We start from the raw sequence: 16,805 nt of genomic DNA, 5'->3' as shown, positions 1-16,805 counted from the left end.
ACGCCACTCTTGGAAATTTGCGCTCGGCGCCACCTGCCGCGAGCGTCCTGAACTAACTTTAGTTACTCGGCAGAAAGTAGCGCCTTTAGAGGGTTTTTGGAAAATTTAATGCAAAAATTAATATCTAATACCCAGCTTATCCCCATTCTCAAGAATTTGCGCACAGCGCCACATGCCGGGAGCGTCCTGAACTAACTTTAGTTACTAGGCAGTTAAAGTAGCGCCTTTAGAGAGCTTAGGCTGGGTTTCTGTTAAATTTAATGCGAAAATTAATAACAAATAATATCTTAATACCCAAATTATATCCACTGTTGGGAACTTTTGCGCAGCGCCACTTAACGGGAGCGTCCTGAACTAACTTTAGTTACTAAGCAGTTAAAATAGCACCTTCGGAAGGCTTAGGCTGTGTTTCTGTAAAAGTTAATGCAAAAATTAATTATAAATGATATTTTAATGCCCAAATTATCTCCACTCTTAGAAAGTTACGCTCAGCGCCACCTTCTGAGCGTGTCCTAAACTAACTTTAGTTACTCGGCAGAAAATAGCGCCTATAGCAGGCTTAGGTAGTGTTTCTGGATAATTTAATGCAAAAATTAATAACAAATAATACCTTAGTACCCAAATTATACCCATTCTTAGGAATTTGCACGCAGCGCCACCTGCCGTTAGTGTCCTGAATTAACTTTAGTTACTAGGTAGTTACAGTGACGCCTTTAAAGGCCTTAGGATGTGTTTCTGTAAAATTAAATGTAAAAATTAATAACAAATGATGTATACCTGGATTATCCCCAATTTTGGGAACTTGCGCTCAGCGCCACCTGACGGGAGTGCCCTGAACTAACTTTAGTTACTTGTCAGAAAATAGCGCTTCTAGAGGGCTTAGGCAGTGTTTTTGTAAAAATAAATGCAAAAATGAATAACAAATGATATCTTAATACCCTCATTAATCATTAACTGTCAAAAGACTTACTTGAAGATCCGTAACGACCTAAATTTAAATCCTCAAAACGTGAGATCGTCCTTAGAGTAGCAGGACACCGTGAAATGAAGAGCTGTAAATTGGTAAATAACGAGATATTGAAACTAAAGTGGTGGTTGGATAATGACACCTTAATCAAGAGTTATTTGAAATTAATTTCTCGGTTTAAAATTAATAAATAAACTCTGGTAGATGATCGTCTCGGTAAATATAAATTAAAGCAGAGAGCCCCCGGGGATTTTAATGATGAGACGGGAGTATAATTTTAACTGGATGCTGGATTTAATAGTTTAGTACGACGTCGCCACTTAAAAGAAATATTTAGCTCGTTTATTTAAATAGTAGATGCGGTGTGTATTCAAAAAGTAATAAATCCATTGAAAAATAAAAAGTTATTTTTCTTTTAATAAATTTTCGCAATGTTAAACTTTTCTTTTCTAACTATACTTCTCATCTTAAACTTTTATTTTTCTTACTTTTTTTCCCGGCGTCTTTTCTCACCTTCTGGTTTTCTCTATGGTGCAGCATAGCAGCGGCTTCTCCACTCCGGGAGTCCTTAACAGGTGCTCGATCTCCGATGAATGGATGAATCGTAAAGGAGCTCTACAAAGCTGCTCTGACTACTGTAATTCAGACGAATTACACTCTTGAGATTCGGCCCCATTCCACAGTTGCGTTTACTTTCTCACTCTTGTTGGAAAGCTACCAAACCAAGGCCCAGGCAAAACTAAATGAGCGAAAGCTCCCGAGATCCTGTCATTCACGAAACTTTTCCCGCTAACACAAGATAGATCGATCAAATGCTAAAACTCGGAAACTGAAACCGGGTCAGACATTTTGATGCCCGAAGACCCCGCAGTTGTTCTGATTGCCTTTCCCAGTTACTAAGTCGTTAAGCTGTGCTTAACAAGTCAAGAGCATCTTATATATTACATTAATTTTACAAGGTTATTATTTTAAATAAATAAAATTTGAATTTTTTCACTGTCTTTATTTATTAAAAAAATAAGCAAAATTTTGTGGCCAGTGTATTTATATGATAAAATGGGTTTTTATGTATCTCTAGATACATAATTAAGAAATGACCCTGTATCTCGTGAATTATTGACATTTTTAAAGATATAAGCTCATCCTGATGTTACACTCATCAAGACCTTTCATTTAAGTACCCACATCAATTTTTCATATATTTATATATATTATATATATGATATATATGTATATATAAAATATATCAAAAATGCATGTGGGTACTCAAATGAAAGCTCTTGAAAAGTGTAACATCGGGATGAGCTTATATCTGTAAAATATATATATATATATATATATATATATATATGAAAAATATATCAAAAATGCATGTGGGTACTTAAATGAAAGCTCTTGATGAGTATAACATCGAAATGAGCTTATATCTTTGAAAATGTCAATATTTAAAAAAATACAGTGCAATTTAACAAAATTCATTATTTAATAAAGCAAAATTTTATTTATTTATAGGTCACAAGTCATTGCAGTCACATAGTGACTGCAAGCTTGCTAGTTATTTTTGATACGATTTCTGATAACGAAAGTTAGGTAAATAATTTTAAGCAAAGAAACTCAAGTTAGTTAAAATTAGTTTACATTTTTATTTATTTCAACCAGAAACATAATAAATCAAGTACAAAGTTTAGATTTTTTTTTATTTAATTTAATATTATTTTAAAAGAAAAAAAAATAATAAATTGTCTTTTGGTTATAACTTTTTGTTTATTTTAATAAATATCACTAAAATAAATATTTTTATTTGAATAAAATAATCATGTGGAACATTTGAGGTTATATAAATAAATTATAATGTATTAATTACTATAAGCTACAACTTAGTGTGTGTTTATATCTATTATTTTAAATTTTTGTTAATAGAAACAAACTTCTTAAACTTCATTAAAATAAGCACTTTTTTTAAACAATATTATAACAATACTTTGATATGATAAACAAACATGAGTAACCTCACTGCAACTAATAGTGTCGCGCTTTGCCAAGTAAACCGAACAAAGACAAGTCAATACACAAACTATGTGTTGCTATTGACAATTTAACCTAGAATTAATCTTGATTTTTAAGTAACACACAAATAGTGTTACAATAGACTAAATAACACATTTTTTATGTTAAAAAATGAGTAGCACAAAAAAAGTGTCAATTTAACACAAATAATTTTTAACACCCTGATTTCTGTTGCAGCTCGGCGATACCCCGAACCAGGAGCTACGAATCATAACCAGTGTCTTCAATAGCGTGCAGTATCGATGTAAGTACTATTTAATCTCATTACAATTTACAATTTTTATCGACTAAGCCCATTCATTATAACTTGAAGATTACCCAGTAAATAAACACAAAGAAACGACAATAAATTTACTGGGGAGTAAATCTCGAGCGGTTGTGAAAGTAGGCCACCGGGAAGGATGAGGAGTGACACTAACACTACACTAATTCATGTATAATTTCCCCGAAAATGAAAACTAGAGTATATAAGGTATGAAAGAACCTGGTAACCGTTGAAAAGAGTAAATGTAAAAAAAATAATAACTCTGAGCGCAATTAGTAACGGGTTTCCAAAAGCCTGAGGATCTCCGGGCTCTAAGAGCGTTGGCACATCTGATGAATACCAAGTTCACGGGCCAGATAACATGTCGCGTGTTGCTCCAGCCAGCGAATAATAAATAAAATACCGCTGGAAAATACGTTTGAAAAAATGTAAAAAGATGAACTGGGATTCTCCCCCGCTTACCTGTATACGATGAATGCTGATTTTGTATGGAGGTATTCTGAACAGTGTATATGAAAAAGTGAGTTTCTTGGTTAACGAATCTGTTTGACAAAATGTCGGGTAAATTTTTTTTATTGAAATCTGTCGTTACACCTCCCCCAGCAGGGATATACCTTTCTAAATTAAATTACAGTGACTTCTTGCCGGGAGGTGTTTTTTTCTAAGCTCATACCATGAATTTAAATCAATACTACCTTCCGGTGTTTTACTTACCCGTGGAAAAAAACGCCTCGGAGAGTTGAGACTCCTGACACCGTCATAAATCACAAGACAATGAAAACTGTCGTGGCAAGAGGGTGTGACACGAATCTAAGTATTCCATTGTTGCATAAGCATACACAACGGATAGTGTGAACACATAACAACAACGTCCACCGAGGGCCCAAATTGAAAAGGTTCCCACCTAGGACAATTTGAATTTATTACCCTTTACCCAACGGCCCGGCGTTTCCCGAGTATCGACACCAAACCCCATCTCTAAGTGAACTATGGATCTGCCACCAGAATTTACTTATACGTGGTCTATGCGTGGTCCTCTAATGCACCACCCCAAGCCCCCTGTTCTGATAATAGATGAAATATTTCGACACACCAAAATAATGTTCTGCTGTATAACTACACTGTTGAAAATTTTAGTATAATTACAATCATATTACAAGACGAATAATAAGTAATATTGAAAATTAGTGTATAGCAATGAGAAATAAAATACAATTCATGTAATTTTCCAATACCTTTTAGGAAATCTACTAAGATTGTAATTTTACAATCTTCATGTATAAACCTAACACGCATTGTAATATTACAGAACCGTTGGTCAATTTTTAAGAAAAAGCTTTTTAATTTTGCAAACATTATTTGTCATCTGATTCGGCATAATTGTAAGTAAAATCACAAAAAAATATTATAATTTATATTACAATAATCTCATAAAAAATTTGAAAAGCTTTTTTTTATCTTTACAATTTTCATTGTAAAATTACAAAGTGCAATGTAATGTTATCAGACAATTTTAATTATATTACACGAATTGTAATTCTACTTCACTATTTTCCAATTTTAAAAACAATACTTTTAAAGTTTACAAAAATGAGACTGATGTATAAAAAAACAACAATGTCCTTCATATTTATTTTTACTAATTTTTAGTCTATGCTTGTTTATTCGTAATAATAAATTCGAGGCATCATTTATCTTTTATAAATTTTAATATTACGCTCAAACGATCATTTCGAAATCAATATATTTGAATGAGTATGTGTAAGACCTTAATTTTTATAATATTTAATGAATTATAAATAATGTAAAAGTTAGTTATTTTCCATCAATAAACAGCATTAAATAACACAAATAATGTAAATAATAAATGATAAGCCATAAAGCTCAATCACCACATAGGATAAGCTTATAAGAATAATAAGATGTTAAATCGCCTATCGGTCGTACGGCGTAGGGCGTTAGGTATCGGTCTTGCAAGCGCGCGGCTCGCGTTCGATTCTTAGTTAGGGTAAATATTATTTTCACTTTATATCATCAGAGTTGTAAAAATTAGGTCTAGGTGAGATGCAAAATCTAGTCAGCGCTTCATAAAAATAAAATGACAATTATTAAATCAAATCTTTTTTATTATATCAATTAAAGTAAAATTCAAGGAAAGTATTGTAATTTTACAAACTTAGCTAAAAATATTTATAAAATTACAAAACCTTGTAAAATTAGTAACCTCTAGCTATATATGTTTTGTAATATTGCTATACCCGATTGTAATTTTAAATAAATGTTTTGCCTATTAGCTTCCAATACTTTTCTTGTAAAATTACAATAGAAATTTTTAACAGTGTGAAAATTTAATCACAAAACACTCCTACTCTGAATTAGAGTCAAGGAACATCACCAGAAGCGATTGTGGAAAATATGATGATGATGGTGATGTTCTTCGGTAAAGGTTAGTCTGACATTCAGCGATGAAAGGAAGAAGTGTCGGCTGTCTATCAGGATGATTATCACTCAGGGTTGGTGTTAGGGCGATACGAAGACTGGGGGCGGTCAATTCCGCTAAGAGCTCCTATACTCTGTGGTGGAGCTCCTTTAAAGGCCGACAAATGCCAGTTCTATTAAAAGAAATGAAAAAAGTAAATTACAGTCCGGGGTAATGGGGGAAAGAATTTGTGAGTGACGGCATTTGTGTGTCTCTCAGTAATTCATGCTCTCTGGCGCCCTCGGGTGGAAGAAAGTTAATGCGTCTCATTAATCATACGAGCATCTCCATCTCCCGGCTGTATTCAGTACAACCCCCACCCCTCCCCCCGCTTTACCTCTATCCCCTCTACCACATACCAGTCAGTTGATATTCGTCGACGCTGTTATTATTTGTCATTTCCGCCTCGCTTTAATGTTGCAATCCTGCTCCCTATTTTTGATAACGCAAATAGGGAATGTACGCTTCCTAAATTTAGGTTTCGTAGCATACAGGCAAGCATAAAAACCATTTTGTTGAAATAACACAAAGACGGGATAAATGAAAAATATGTGTGGTAACTAATTAGTGTAATTAGTTATAGTAATAAATTTATTAGTTGCATTAACAAAATGTTTCTCGATGTACTAACAAACCAATTTGTTGAATCACAGAATCAATTTGTTGCTCTAACAAAATTATTTTGTTGTAACAAAATGATTTTGTTGCTGTTAGAAAGTGCCCTGATTAAGAAATCTAATTTAAAATGATTTAATTTAAATGCATCGGATTTGAATACTATATAGATATACAATTAACATGAAGGTAATCATTTCAAATCTTTTTTCTGAATCAAGATAATTTTGTTACTGTAATAAATGATTTTGTTGCAATAACAAAACTAATTTGTTGCCAAAATATTTTCTAAGTCAGCTATAGCATATTTTTAAATGTATTCTTATAAAATTTACTGTAACAAATTTATTTTGTTATTCCAACAAATTCTCTTTATCACTTCAACAAATTGTCTTTGTTAGTCCAAAAAATTCTATTTGTTATATTAATAGAATAATTTTGCACAAGAAAAATTTGTTATACTTTTCAGTAGTTTTCTTGTTTTAAATTAGGCTTATTGTTAGCCATTATTGATATTTTATATAACAAATTAATAAATCCGTGCAATTGTCTTAAATCCAACACGGAAAAAAAAATATTGTTAAAATGACTATCCAACGTATCTTCAAATGACGTTTCCTTAAAATAACGATCCGGATTTCTGATTTAAGGATTCATTTGTTTGACTTAAGCATACAGAGAATAGCTCTTGTAAATATATGTAGTTTCGTCAAAACAGAAAATTGTTTTGTTAACGTGAGGATCTGTATAGTTGAATTAACTAAATGTAACGCTAAAATAATGATATGGATCGTCATTTTGATGATCTGCTGTATAGCTGAATTAGCTATACAGCGTATATCTCTAAAAAAAATTAGAAAAACGGTTGACCCTGAAGGCCATCCCTGCAACTTCCCGCTAATTTCATACTTAGGCGCTTAAAATTGCACCAATGACGTTTTTGAGCTCTTCGAGCTTAAAAATACAATTTATGGGTTATTTTGAGCTCTCCGAGCTCAAAGAGATTGCTTTACTATGCTTTTGAGCTCTTCGAGCTCAAAAGTCTGATAGAGATTTGATAAGACACTATTTTTTGAATTTTTAAACCGCAATAACTTTTGAATGAATAAACCGATTTTCACGCGGTTGGCAGCATTCGACGCAGTTTTTGAAGCCTCACAAAGAATCTTAAATTTTGAATTGATCGCGCTAGGAATTTTGGAGTTATTCCGAAAAAACACTTTTTTCGGTTTTCTTTCGTTCATGATATCTCTCGAACGAATCAACCGATTTTGACCGGACTGGTGGCGATCGACGTAGTTTTTTGAGGTCAAGAGCTGATTAGTTTTTTGAATTGAACCATCAAGCCGTTTAAAAGTTATTCCAAAAAAACCACATTTGAAAAAAATTTTTTTTTCAGTTTTTTGAAGATTTCTCAAAATCTATTGATCTAAATCGGTCCAAATAGTTTTCAAAATCTAAGTTTGGTTAAGCCCTTTCGAATGGCACCAACCGCGATGAAATCGGTCAAGCCGTTCAAAAGTTATAAGCGGTTCACATACTTTCACACACACACACACATATACATACAGACACCGTGACAACCTCGCGGGGATAGTCAAGGAAGCTTCCTGTGATCTTCAAACGTCGAGATCTGATGAAAACTCGATTTTTGCAAAACGGGGTGAAAACAATAACTTCCCGATTTTTGAAAATCTTCGATTTTCTTAGCGGGAAGTTAAAAATGACTATACGGCGTATAGTCAGAATAACGATACGTATCCTTGTTCTAACGATATTTTTTTTCCGCGAAAGTCACTATTCTAAAATTTTAAGTTTATGTAGTCAAATAAATACACCAAAAACATGTAATGTATCTCATAGTATCATATATCTGCTTATGGGAAGTGAATATTATGTTAAAATTTATTAAATTAGTTTCTGCAAGATATTTTTGTTAAAAACTATTTAAAATTTTTCGCTAATTGCCTTAGCATATACAATAAACACAATATAATAAGATCAACAACTTATAACCTAAATTTTGTAATGTTAACATATAATTTGTTATCCAATTCATTTGTGATAACATATCTTAGGTTATCTTACCAAATTTTTTTTCTGGATACATTGATCAATACCTTTGATATAGAGTCCAATTTCCTACAAAAAAAGCCCCTTGATTTTGAATTCTAACTTTTCTAGAACCTTCGACAATCAATACCCAAACTTTGCCCGTAAATCATCACGAGTGATTCTAAAAGAAAGTGATAATTAATGGTGTGTGATAAAAATGAGTAGTTTGTTATGTATCTTGGATAGCTCTACTCGTAAAAGTGGTTAACTTTCCTGACTAGTTATATTAGGTTAGATCGAGCCAACTATAGACTACAGACTATAGACTATAGACTAGACCGCAGAGTGGGGGAACCCGCTTTAGTTAGACATCTCAGTCTATATTTAATGTCGAGCATACTATACTATACTATACAAGAAGAGCAACACAAGATTCCGGAGTGTAGTCTAGTGCCTTAACTTGAAAACCCTTACCTGCAAATGTTTACGTTGGTTATAAGGTACGCGCTTACGTTTTACAGCCCCTTTACATTCCCAACCGTGATGTTTACTACTCGAATTATGTCGGTTAAACTTTCTTATCTTGTGTGTACCTTTAACTAATTGTTTGCCGCGGTAAAAATCTTCAAACGAAACTGTTGGATTCTCCACTAATATGGTTGTTTTTTCTGATTGCAGCCCAAAAAGCTCCCGTGGGTCATCTTTCCCTGAAAGAACTGATGCCGGCCACAGACGGATACATGACCTACGAGGGAAGCACCACGCACCCAGGCTGCTGGGAGACGACGGTCTGGGTGATCGTCAACAAACCCATATATATGAGTGCTCAAGAGGTAGGAGCTGAACAACAGCCATTGCTCATATTTTATTCAACAGTTTCCCAACACTAGTGCTGTTTGCTTTTTGTTTTACTATTTCAACCCATAATTTACCAACTACCGGGCATTTTTCAAACCGGTAAACGCTTATTGCACGTGCGTTATTCTTGCTTTGTTAATTCATTCCTGTCTTATCCTTTATTATTACAGCTCTACGCATTAAGAAGACTAATGCAGGGCACCAAAGAAACCCCTAAAGCTCCTCTTGGAAACAACCGCAGGCCCATTCAGCTGCTTCATCACAGGACTATCAGGACGAATATTGATTTTCGGAAGGTGAGATTTTTTTTTTAGATCTATTTTAAAAAATCAGTAAAATACATAAATAAAATTTTCCTTTATTAAATAATGAATTTTGGTGAATTGCACTGTATGTTCTTAAATATTGATATTTTTAACGATATAAGCTCATTCTGATGTAACACTCATCAAGAGCTTTCATTTGAGTACCCACATCAATTTTTCATATATTTTTCATATATACATATATATAACATATATTTTAAAGTTATAAGCTCGTTCCGTTGTTACACTCGTCAAGAGCTTTCATTTGAGTACCTACATGAATTTTTGATATATTTTTCATATATACATATATATAATATAGAAAATATATGAAAAATTGATGTGGGTACTCAAATGAAAGGTCTTGATGAGTGTAATGTCGCGATGAGCTTATATCTTTAAAAATGTCAAAAGTTTACAAGATATTTATTGAATTGCCCTGTACTTTCTTAAATATTGACGATTTTAAAGATATAAGCTCATCCTGATGTTACACTCATCAAAAGCTTTTATTTGAGTACCTACATGCATTTTTGATATATTTTTCATATATACATACATATCATATATATATATATATATATATATATATATATATATATATATATATATATATATATATATATATATATATATATATATAAATATATGAAATATATGAAAAATTGATGTGGGTACTCAAATGAAAGGTCTTAATGAGTGTAATGTCAGAATGAGCTTATATCTTAAAAAATCTCAGTATTCCACAAGATATAATGTTATTTCTTAATTATTGACATTTTTATAGATATAAGCTCATCTCGATAATACACTCATTAAGAGCTTTCATTTGAGTACCCACATTAATTTTTCATATATTTTTCATATATACATATATATAATATATTTTCCAAAGATATAAGCTCATCCCGATGTTACACTCATCAAGAGCTTTCATTTGAGTACCCACATCAATTTTTCATATATTTATAGATATTATATATATGTACATATGAAAAATATATCAAAAATGCATGTGGGTACTCAAATGAAAGCTCTCGATGAGTGTAACATCAGGATGAGCTTATATCTTTAAAAATGTCAGTATTTCACAAGATACAAGGTTATTTCTTAATTATGTATCTAGAGATCGAGAATTTTCAAATGTATTCTAAATACTTAACATAATAAATTAACTATCGGTGAGGATGATATTAAAGTCAAGACCTTTGCAATGACTCATTAAAACTCATTAAAAATAATTTTAACTTTTTACAAATATAGATTAAATGTATCATCCATTAAATCTTCAATTCTGCATGAATGTAACCTATATTCTTGAAAGAATAATGCTCAAAGATGATACCAAGTTGTTATAGTCATCTTAAAATGGGCACGACTTATCAACGTGAGCGTTTTACTAAATCATGAAAATCGAATATTTATTTATGAACAAAATAATTGATGAGTCTCGTATCTTGAATATTGAAAGAAATATCTTTGGATATTTTAGGTTAAATTTTCATTGAAACACAAATTATTTAAAAGTAAAAAATCTTTCGAAACTTCTTTATAGAAATAAAAATAATCCACAATTTTATTGATTAAAACTCAGTTAAATATTATCCCGCGGATATTTTTGTTTTGTATATCAAACTGGAATATTTACACCGTGATATATTTAACAATATAAACAGCTATCATTAGATTGTCACGATAATTAATTCATAAGCAATTGTATTTATGACGACTGATTATTGAATTCTAAAATTAGTTCCTACGGATCTATTCAAGTGACATTTTAAAATTAGTTCATGTAATTGTAAAATAATTTCGTCACATTGAAGAGTCATATTGTTAAATTGAAAATTTGAGGTTATATTTGAACGGAAACATCTCTTCATTCTGTTAAATTTCATTCTTAATATAAATTATCGACAATAACGGAGTGTTCATAAAATATTCAATAAGTATTTGTAAAAAATGACTAAGCAAGATGTAAATAATTATATCGTTCATTAAATTTGACACGAAATGGAGGCCAGCGGCCATTTTAAGTTAATTAGAGTGCACGTGTGCATTCTTACCGGCTGAGAATAAACTTTTAATCAAAGTTTGAAGAATATTAATTGAATTAGTAAACAAATCTTATTGATCAAATTTGAAAATAGGTTGGGTATAAATACTCCGTGTTAAAGTGTCAATAAAATACCGACAGTTTATGCAATTCTGAAGTTTGAAGTCAGTTTTTATTAAAATGGTCGAAAATAGCAGAAAATTTTTATTCTAGCGGTTTTAATTTAAAATGAATCCAAAATTTTGCTTTGTTAAATAATGACTTTTAAATTGCATTGTACTTCTTGAATATTGATGTTTTTAAAGATATAAGCTCGTCTCGACGTTACACTCGTCAAGAGTTTTCATTCGAGTACCCACATGCATTTTTATATATTTTTCATATATACGTATATATAATATATATTTTTAAGATATAAGCTCGTTCCGATGTTACGCTCATCAAGAGCTTTCATTTGAGTACCCACATCAATTTTTCATATATTTCATATATTTATATATATTATATATATGTATATATGAAAAATATATCAAAAATGTATGTGGGTACTTGAATGAAAGCTCTTGATGAGTGTAACATCAGGATGAACTTATATTTTTAAAAATGTCAATATTTAAGAAAGTACTGTTCAATTTAACAAATATCTCATGAACTTTTGACAATTTTAACGATATAAGCGCACTCTGACATTACACTCATCAAGACCTTTCATTTAAGTACCAACATCAATTTTTTATATATTTTATATATTTATATATATATTATATATATGTATATATGAAAAATATATCAAAAATGCATGTGGGTACTCAAATGAAAGCTCTTGATAAGTGTAATGTCAGGATGAGCTTATATCTTGAAAAATATCTATATTTAAGAAAGTACTGTTCAATTTAACAAATATCTCATGAACTTTTGACAATTTTAACGATATAAGCGCACTCTGACATTACACTAATCGAAATCTTTCATTTAAGTACCCACATCAATTTTTCATATATTTTATATATGTATATATGAAGAATATATCACAAATGCATGTGGGTACTCAAATGAAAGCTCTTAGATGAGTGTAACATTGGAATGAGCTTATAGCTTTGAAAACGTCAATATTTAAGAAGGTACATTAACATTTTTAAAGATATAAGCTCATTCTAAGATTACACTCTTCAAGACCTTTCATTTGAGTATCCACATCAATTTTTCGTATATTTTATATATTTATATATATTATATATATGTATATATCAAAAATATATCAAAAATGCATGTGGGTACTCAAATGAAAGCTCTTGATAAGTATAACATCAAGATGAGCTTATATCTTTAAAATATATATGTATATATGAAAAATATATCAAAAATGCATGTGAGTACTCAAATGAAAGCTCTTAATGTGTGTAACATCAGGATGAGCTTATATTTTTAAAAATGTCAATGGTTCACAAGATACAAGGTCATTTCTTAATTATGTATCTAGAGATAAATTTCGAAAGCAGCCTAAACATCATAATAAATTGACTATTACGGAGAATGATAAGAAACCTTGAAAAAGCACAAATTTAAGTCAAGACTTTTCCGCTGATACCAAATTTAATAATATAAATTTAACCAAATTTTCCGTTTTTTAGGCGCCGGACGCTAAATGTCCGTCAATGGTTCCAACCACGCACTACAGAGGTAACATAACCTTAATAATTTATCTTAATAGCCTAGATGTCACTGTAATCATAAGGAATAAATTCGATTTAAATTTGAAAAGATGAATTTTTCTTTGCAGCAAACACGTGGACCGACGGAACGATAAGCCGGAATTCTTTGTAATAAATAAAAAAAGATATCAAAAAAAAAAAACTAATTCTAAAAGCAATGTTGCAATGCTTTAGTGCGCGTTCGCCCGAACGTATCGCTAAATAACTAATAATATTATTATCAAAACTAAATAACACAAATCAATAATCAACAGAGCTTTACGTGTTTCGAACCCCGTTAAAATAAAATGACGTTTTTTTTTTTTTTTTTTTTTTTTACTAACAACGGATGTTTATGCAAAATGGTTATTTTACACACTAACAGGTTCCGTCAATTATTTTGTAGCCGTGTAATTTAATCAATCTATTGAGACAATGAAGTTTTGAAGTTTTTGGGGGGCTGGGTAAAATGCCGGGCAAATGTTTTTTAAAAAAATGTAAACTAGACCAACCAAATGATTAATATTTAATTGGTAATGTAGTTTAGCAGGGAGAGATCCCACGCTTTTGTATATAATTTACCGATAGGCGAATTAAAATTAAAATATTTATTTAGATGAAATGTATAGTAACAAATAAAAAACAAATTGTATATTATTAAATAAAATAACACATTTAAAATGTAATGATTGTGGTTAACGAATATTGATAACAATAAATATATTATATTGTAATTGCTCTTTTTTTTATTTACTTAACCTTTTTTAGGAAATAAGGATTTTGTTAAATTGCACTGTACTTTCTTAAATAGTGACTTTTTTAAATATATAAGCTAATCCCGATGTTATACTCGTCAAGAGCTTTCATTTGAGTACCAACTTGCATTTTTGATATATTTTTCATATATACATATATATGATATATATGAATATATAAAATATATGAAAAATTGATGTGGGTACTTAAATGAAACGTCTTGATGAGTGTAATCTCGGAATGAGCTTATATCTTTAAAAATGTCAATAGTTCACAAGATATTTATTAAAATGCCCTGTACTCTTTTAAGTATTGATATTTTTAAAGATATAAACTCATCATGAAGTGACACTAATCAAGAGCTTTCATTTAAGTACCCATATGCATTTTTGGTATATTTTTCATATATACATATATATAAATATATGAAATATATGAAAAATTGATGTGGGCACTCAAATGAAAGGTCTTAATTAGTGTAACATCATGATGAGCTTATATCTTTAAAAATGTCAATAGTTCACAAGATATTTGTTAAATTGCACTGTACTTTCTTAAATATTGCCATTTTTCAAGATATAAGCTCATTTCAAAGTTACACTCATCAAGAGCTTTCATTTGAGTACCCACATGCATTTTTCATATATTTTTCATATATACATATATATAATATATATAAATATATGAAATATATGAAACATTGATGTGGGTACTTAAATGAAAGGTTTTAATGAGTGTAATCTCGTAATGAGCTTATATCTTTAAAAATGTCAATGGTTTACAAGATATTTATTAAAAAGCTCTGAACTTTCCTAAATATTGACGTTTTTAAAGATATAAGCTCATCTTGATGTTACACTCGTTAAGAGCTTTCATTTAAGTACCAACATGTATTTTTTATATATTTTTTATATATAAGAATATATAATATATATAAATATATAAAATATATGAAAAATTGATGTGGGTATTCAAATGAAAGGTCTTGACTAATATAACATCAAGATGAGCTTATATCTTTAAAAATGTCAATAGTTCACAAGATATTTGTTAAAATACCCTGTGGTTTCTTAAATATTGTCATTTTTTAAGATATAAGCTCATTTCAAAGTTACACTCATCAAGAGCTTTCATTTGAGTACCCACAAGTATTTTTGATATATTTCTCATATATACCTCTATATAATATATATAAATATATAAAATATATGAAAAATTGATGTGGGTACTCAAATGAAAGGTCTTGGTTAGTGTAACATCAGGATGAGCTTATATCTTTAAAAATGTCAATATTTTCCAAGATACAAGGTCTTTTTTTGATTTTGAAATTTATTATGCAGTTAATTATTAGAGAATAAAATAAACTACTTTACGGTAACAACTCCTTTTATCTAAAATAATAAAATTACGAGTAAATAGTCGGGCAAAACAAATATAAAGATAAAAATCAGGTAAACTCGTCAGTAATACGTTGATTAATTTCCCCTTCTGTAACAAGCAACAGTATGTAATTTGTCTGGTTCAGTTGGGGCAGGAGCTTAAAGGATAATTCCTCGGTGAAATTATAGGGGAAAATGGCACGATAGCCTACTCGAATTCTCCGTCGAATTACAGGATTACGAGCATACAAATCTCGATGCATATCTTCAGAAGTACCTTCTTTGCTACTAATTTTTACGGTTAAAATAACCAAAAAAAAAAAAAAAAATAAAAAATAAGTTAAAATAAAAATATCTAAATTCCGTTTTCGTATCAAAGGTAAGACCTGAAATAATTCAACTACTGCGAAACGTAAATATTTCAGCGGTTTTTATTATACGGAAAAGTAAAAAGTATAAAAACGGGAGAGAAGAGAAAGCTAGGGTGGGGGATGTAGCCTTGCGGTATATGCGTTAAAGCGGAGATTACAAGGTAAGTAAATAAGGGTGAGTGAGGCAAGACACGAGTACGCTGAGTGGCAAAAGAGAATAAGGAGCAAAGAAGAAGAGGCTAAGGGTAAGAGGGGCGAGGGATTCTCTCTACACCGGCGAATATATGCTTACGAAGCTTTAAAGCTCATGGTGCGGTGATGGTAACGCTTAAAAGGGGTTGAAGAAGAGCCGTCGACGGTATAACAGGAACGAGAGAGCTCCGGGGGCTCCTGTGGGTCAGAAAGGAAGGAAGAGGGTCAAAGAGTGAGCCACGGGAACCAGAAGAGCTAAGAGAGGACTTTGCGGTCTCCTTGACTCAAGTGACAGGTTCCTACTCATCCTCTGTACTCTTGTAGTACTACTTATTCATGTAGATTAAGGGTTAGATTTTAAACTAGTTTTATCGATGCCATTTTGTTCAACAGCCCTTCCGCCATTTTACTTCATGCCGACGCTACTTTGTTACTTCAGAGAGGCTTGAGGCTAAAGAATTCATTAATTTGGTTAAAAATTTGATTTTTAGTTCTTGGTTTTAACGCTAGGTGGCGCATGGTCGTTTTTTTCTCGCTTGTAGAGACTTAATACCAAATTTCTATATTTAATTACAAAATTTTTAGACTTTAGTAAAAAAAAACGTCTATTTTTAGACTATAATTCTTCGTTTCACCGCTAGGTGGCGCAATATCGTCATTTTTTTCTCACTAGTAGAAACTTTGAACGAAATTTATATATTTGATCTGGATTATTGTTTTTTTTTTTTCTTTTCTAATAAAAAACATTA

At 30.9% G+C, this 16,805-nt stretch overlaps 1 protein-coding gene across 3 annotated transcripts in view; it reads left to right on the top strand.

Annotated features, from left to right (window-relative positions):
• The window catches only part of LOC123268462 (carbonic anhydrase-related protein 10), a 102,783-nt gene extending 89,269 nt beyond the window's left edge, over window positions 1-13,514 (top strand). For 2 of the 3 annotated variants that reach the window (XM_044733529.1, XM_044733531.1), the window contains 5 exons: window positions 3,212-3,278; window positions 9,127-9,281; window positions 9,477-9,602; window positions 13,299-13,347; window positions 13,430-13,514. In XM_044733529.1, the coding sequence (XP_044589464.1) occupies window positions 3,212-3,278; window positions 9,127-9,281; window positions 9,477-9,602; window positions 13,299-13,347; window positions 13,430-13,491 (459 nt within the window). In that variant the 3' untranslated portion in view covers window positions 13,492-13,514. The remainder of the gene's footprint in view (window positions 1-3,211; window positions 3,279-9,126; window positions 9,282-9,476; window positions 9,603-13,298; window positions 13,348-13,429) is intronic. The other variant, XM_044733530.1, reaches the window with a different exon arrangement.
• Window positions 13,515-16,805: the final 3,291 nt, after the last annotated feature.

The sequence above is a fragment of the Cotesia glomerata genome, linkage group LG7, assembly GCF_020080835.1.
Source record: "Cotesia glomerata isolate CgM1 linkage group LG7, MPM_Cglom_v2.3, whole genome shotgun sequence".
Taxonomy (NCBI): domain Eukaryota; kingdom Metazoa; phylum Arthropoda; class Insecta; order Hymenoptera; family Braconidae; genus Cotesia; species Cotesia glomerata.
The sequence above is the reverse complement of the archived record's forward strand: the minus strand, read 5'-3'. Positions and strand labels throughout refer to the sequence as shown.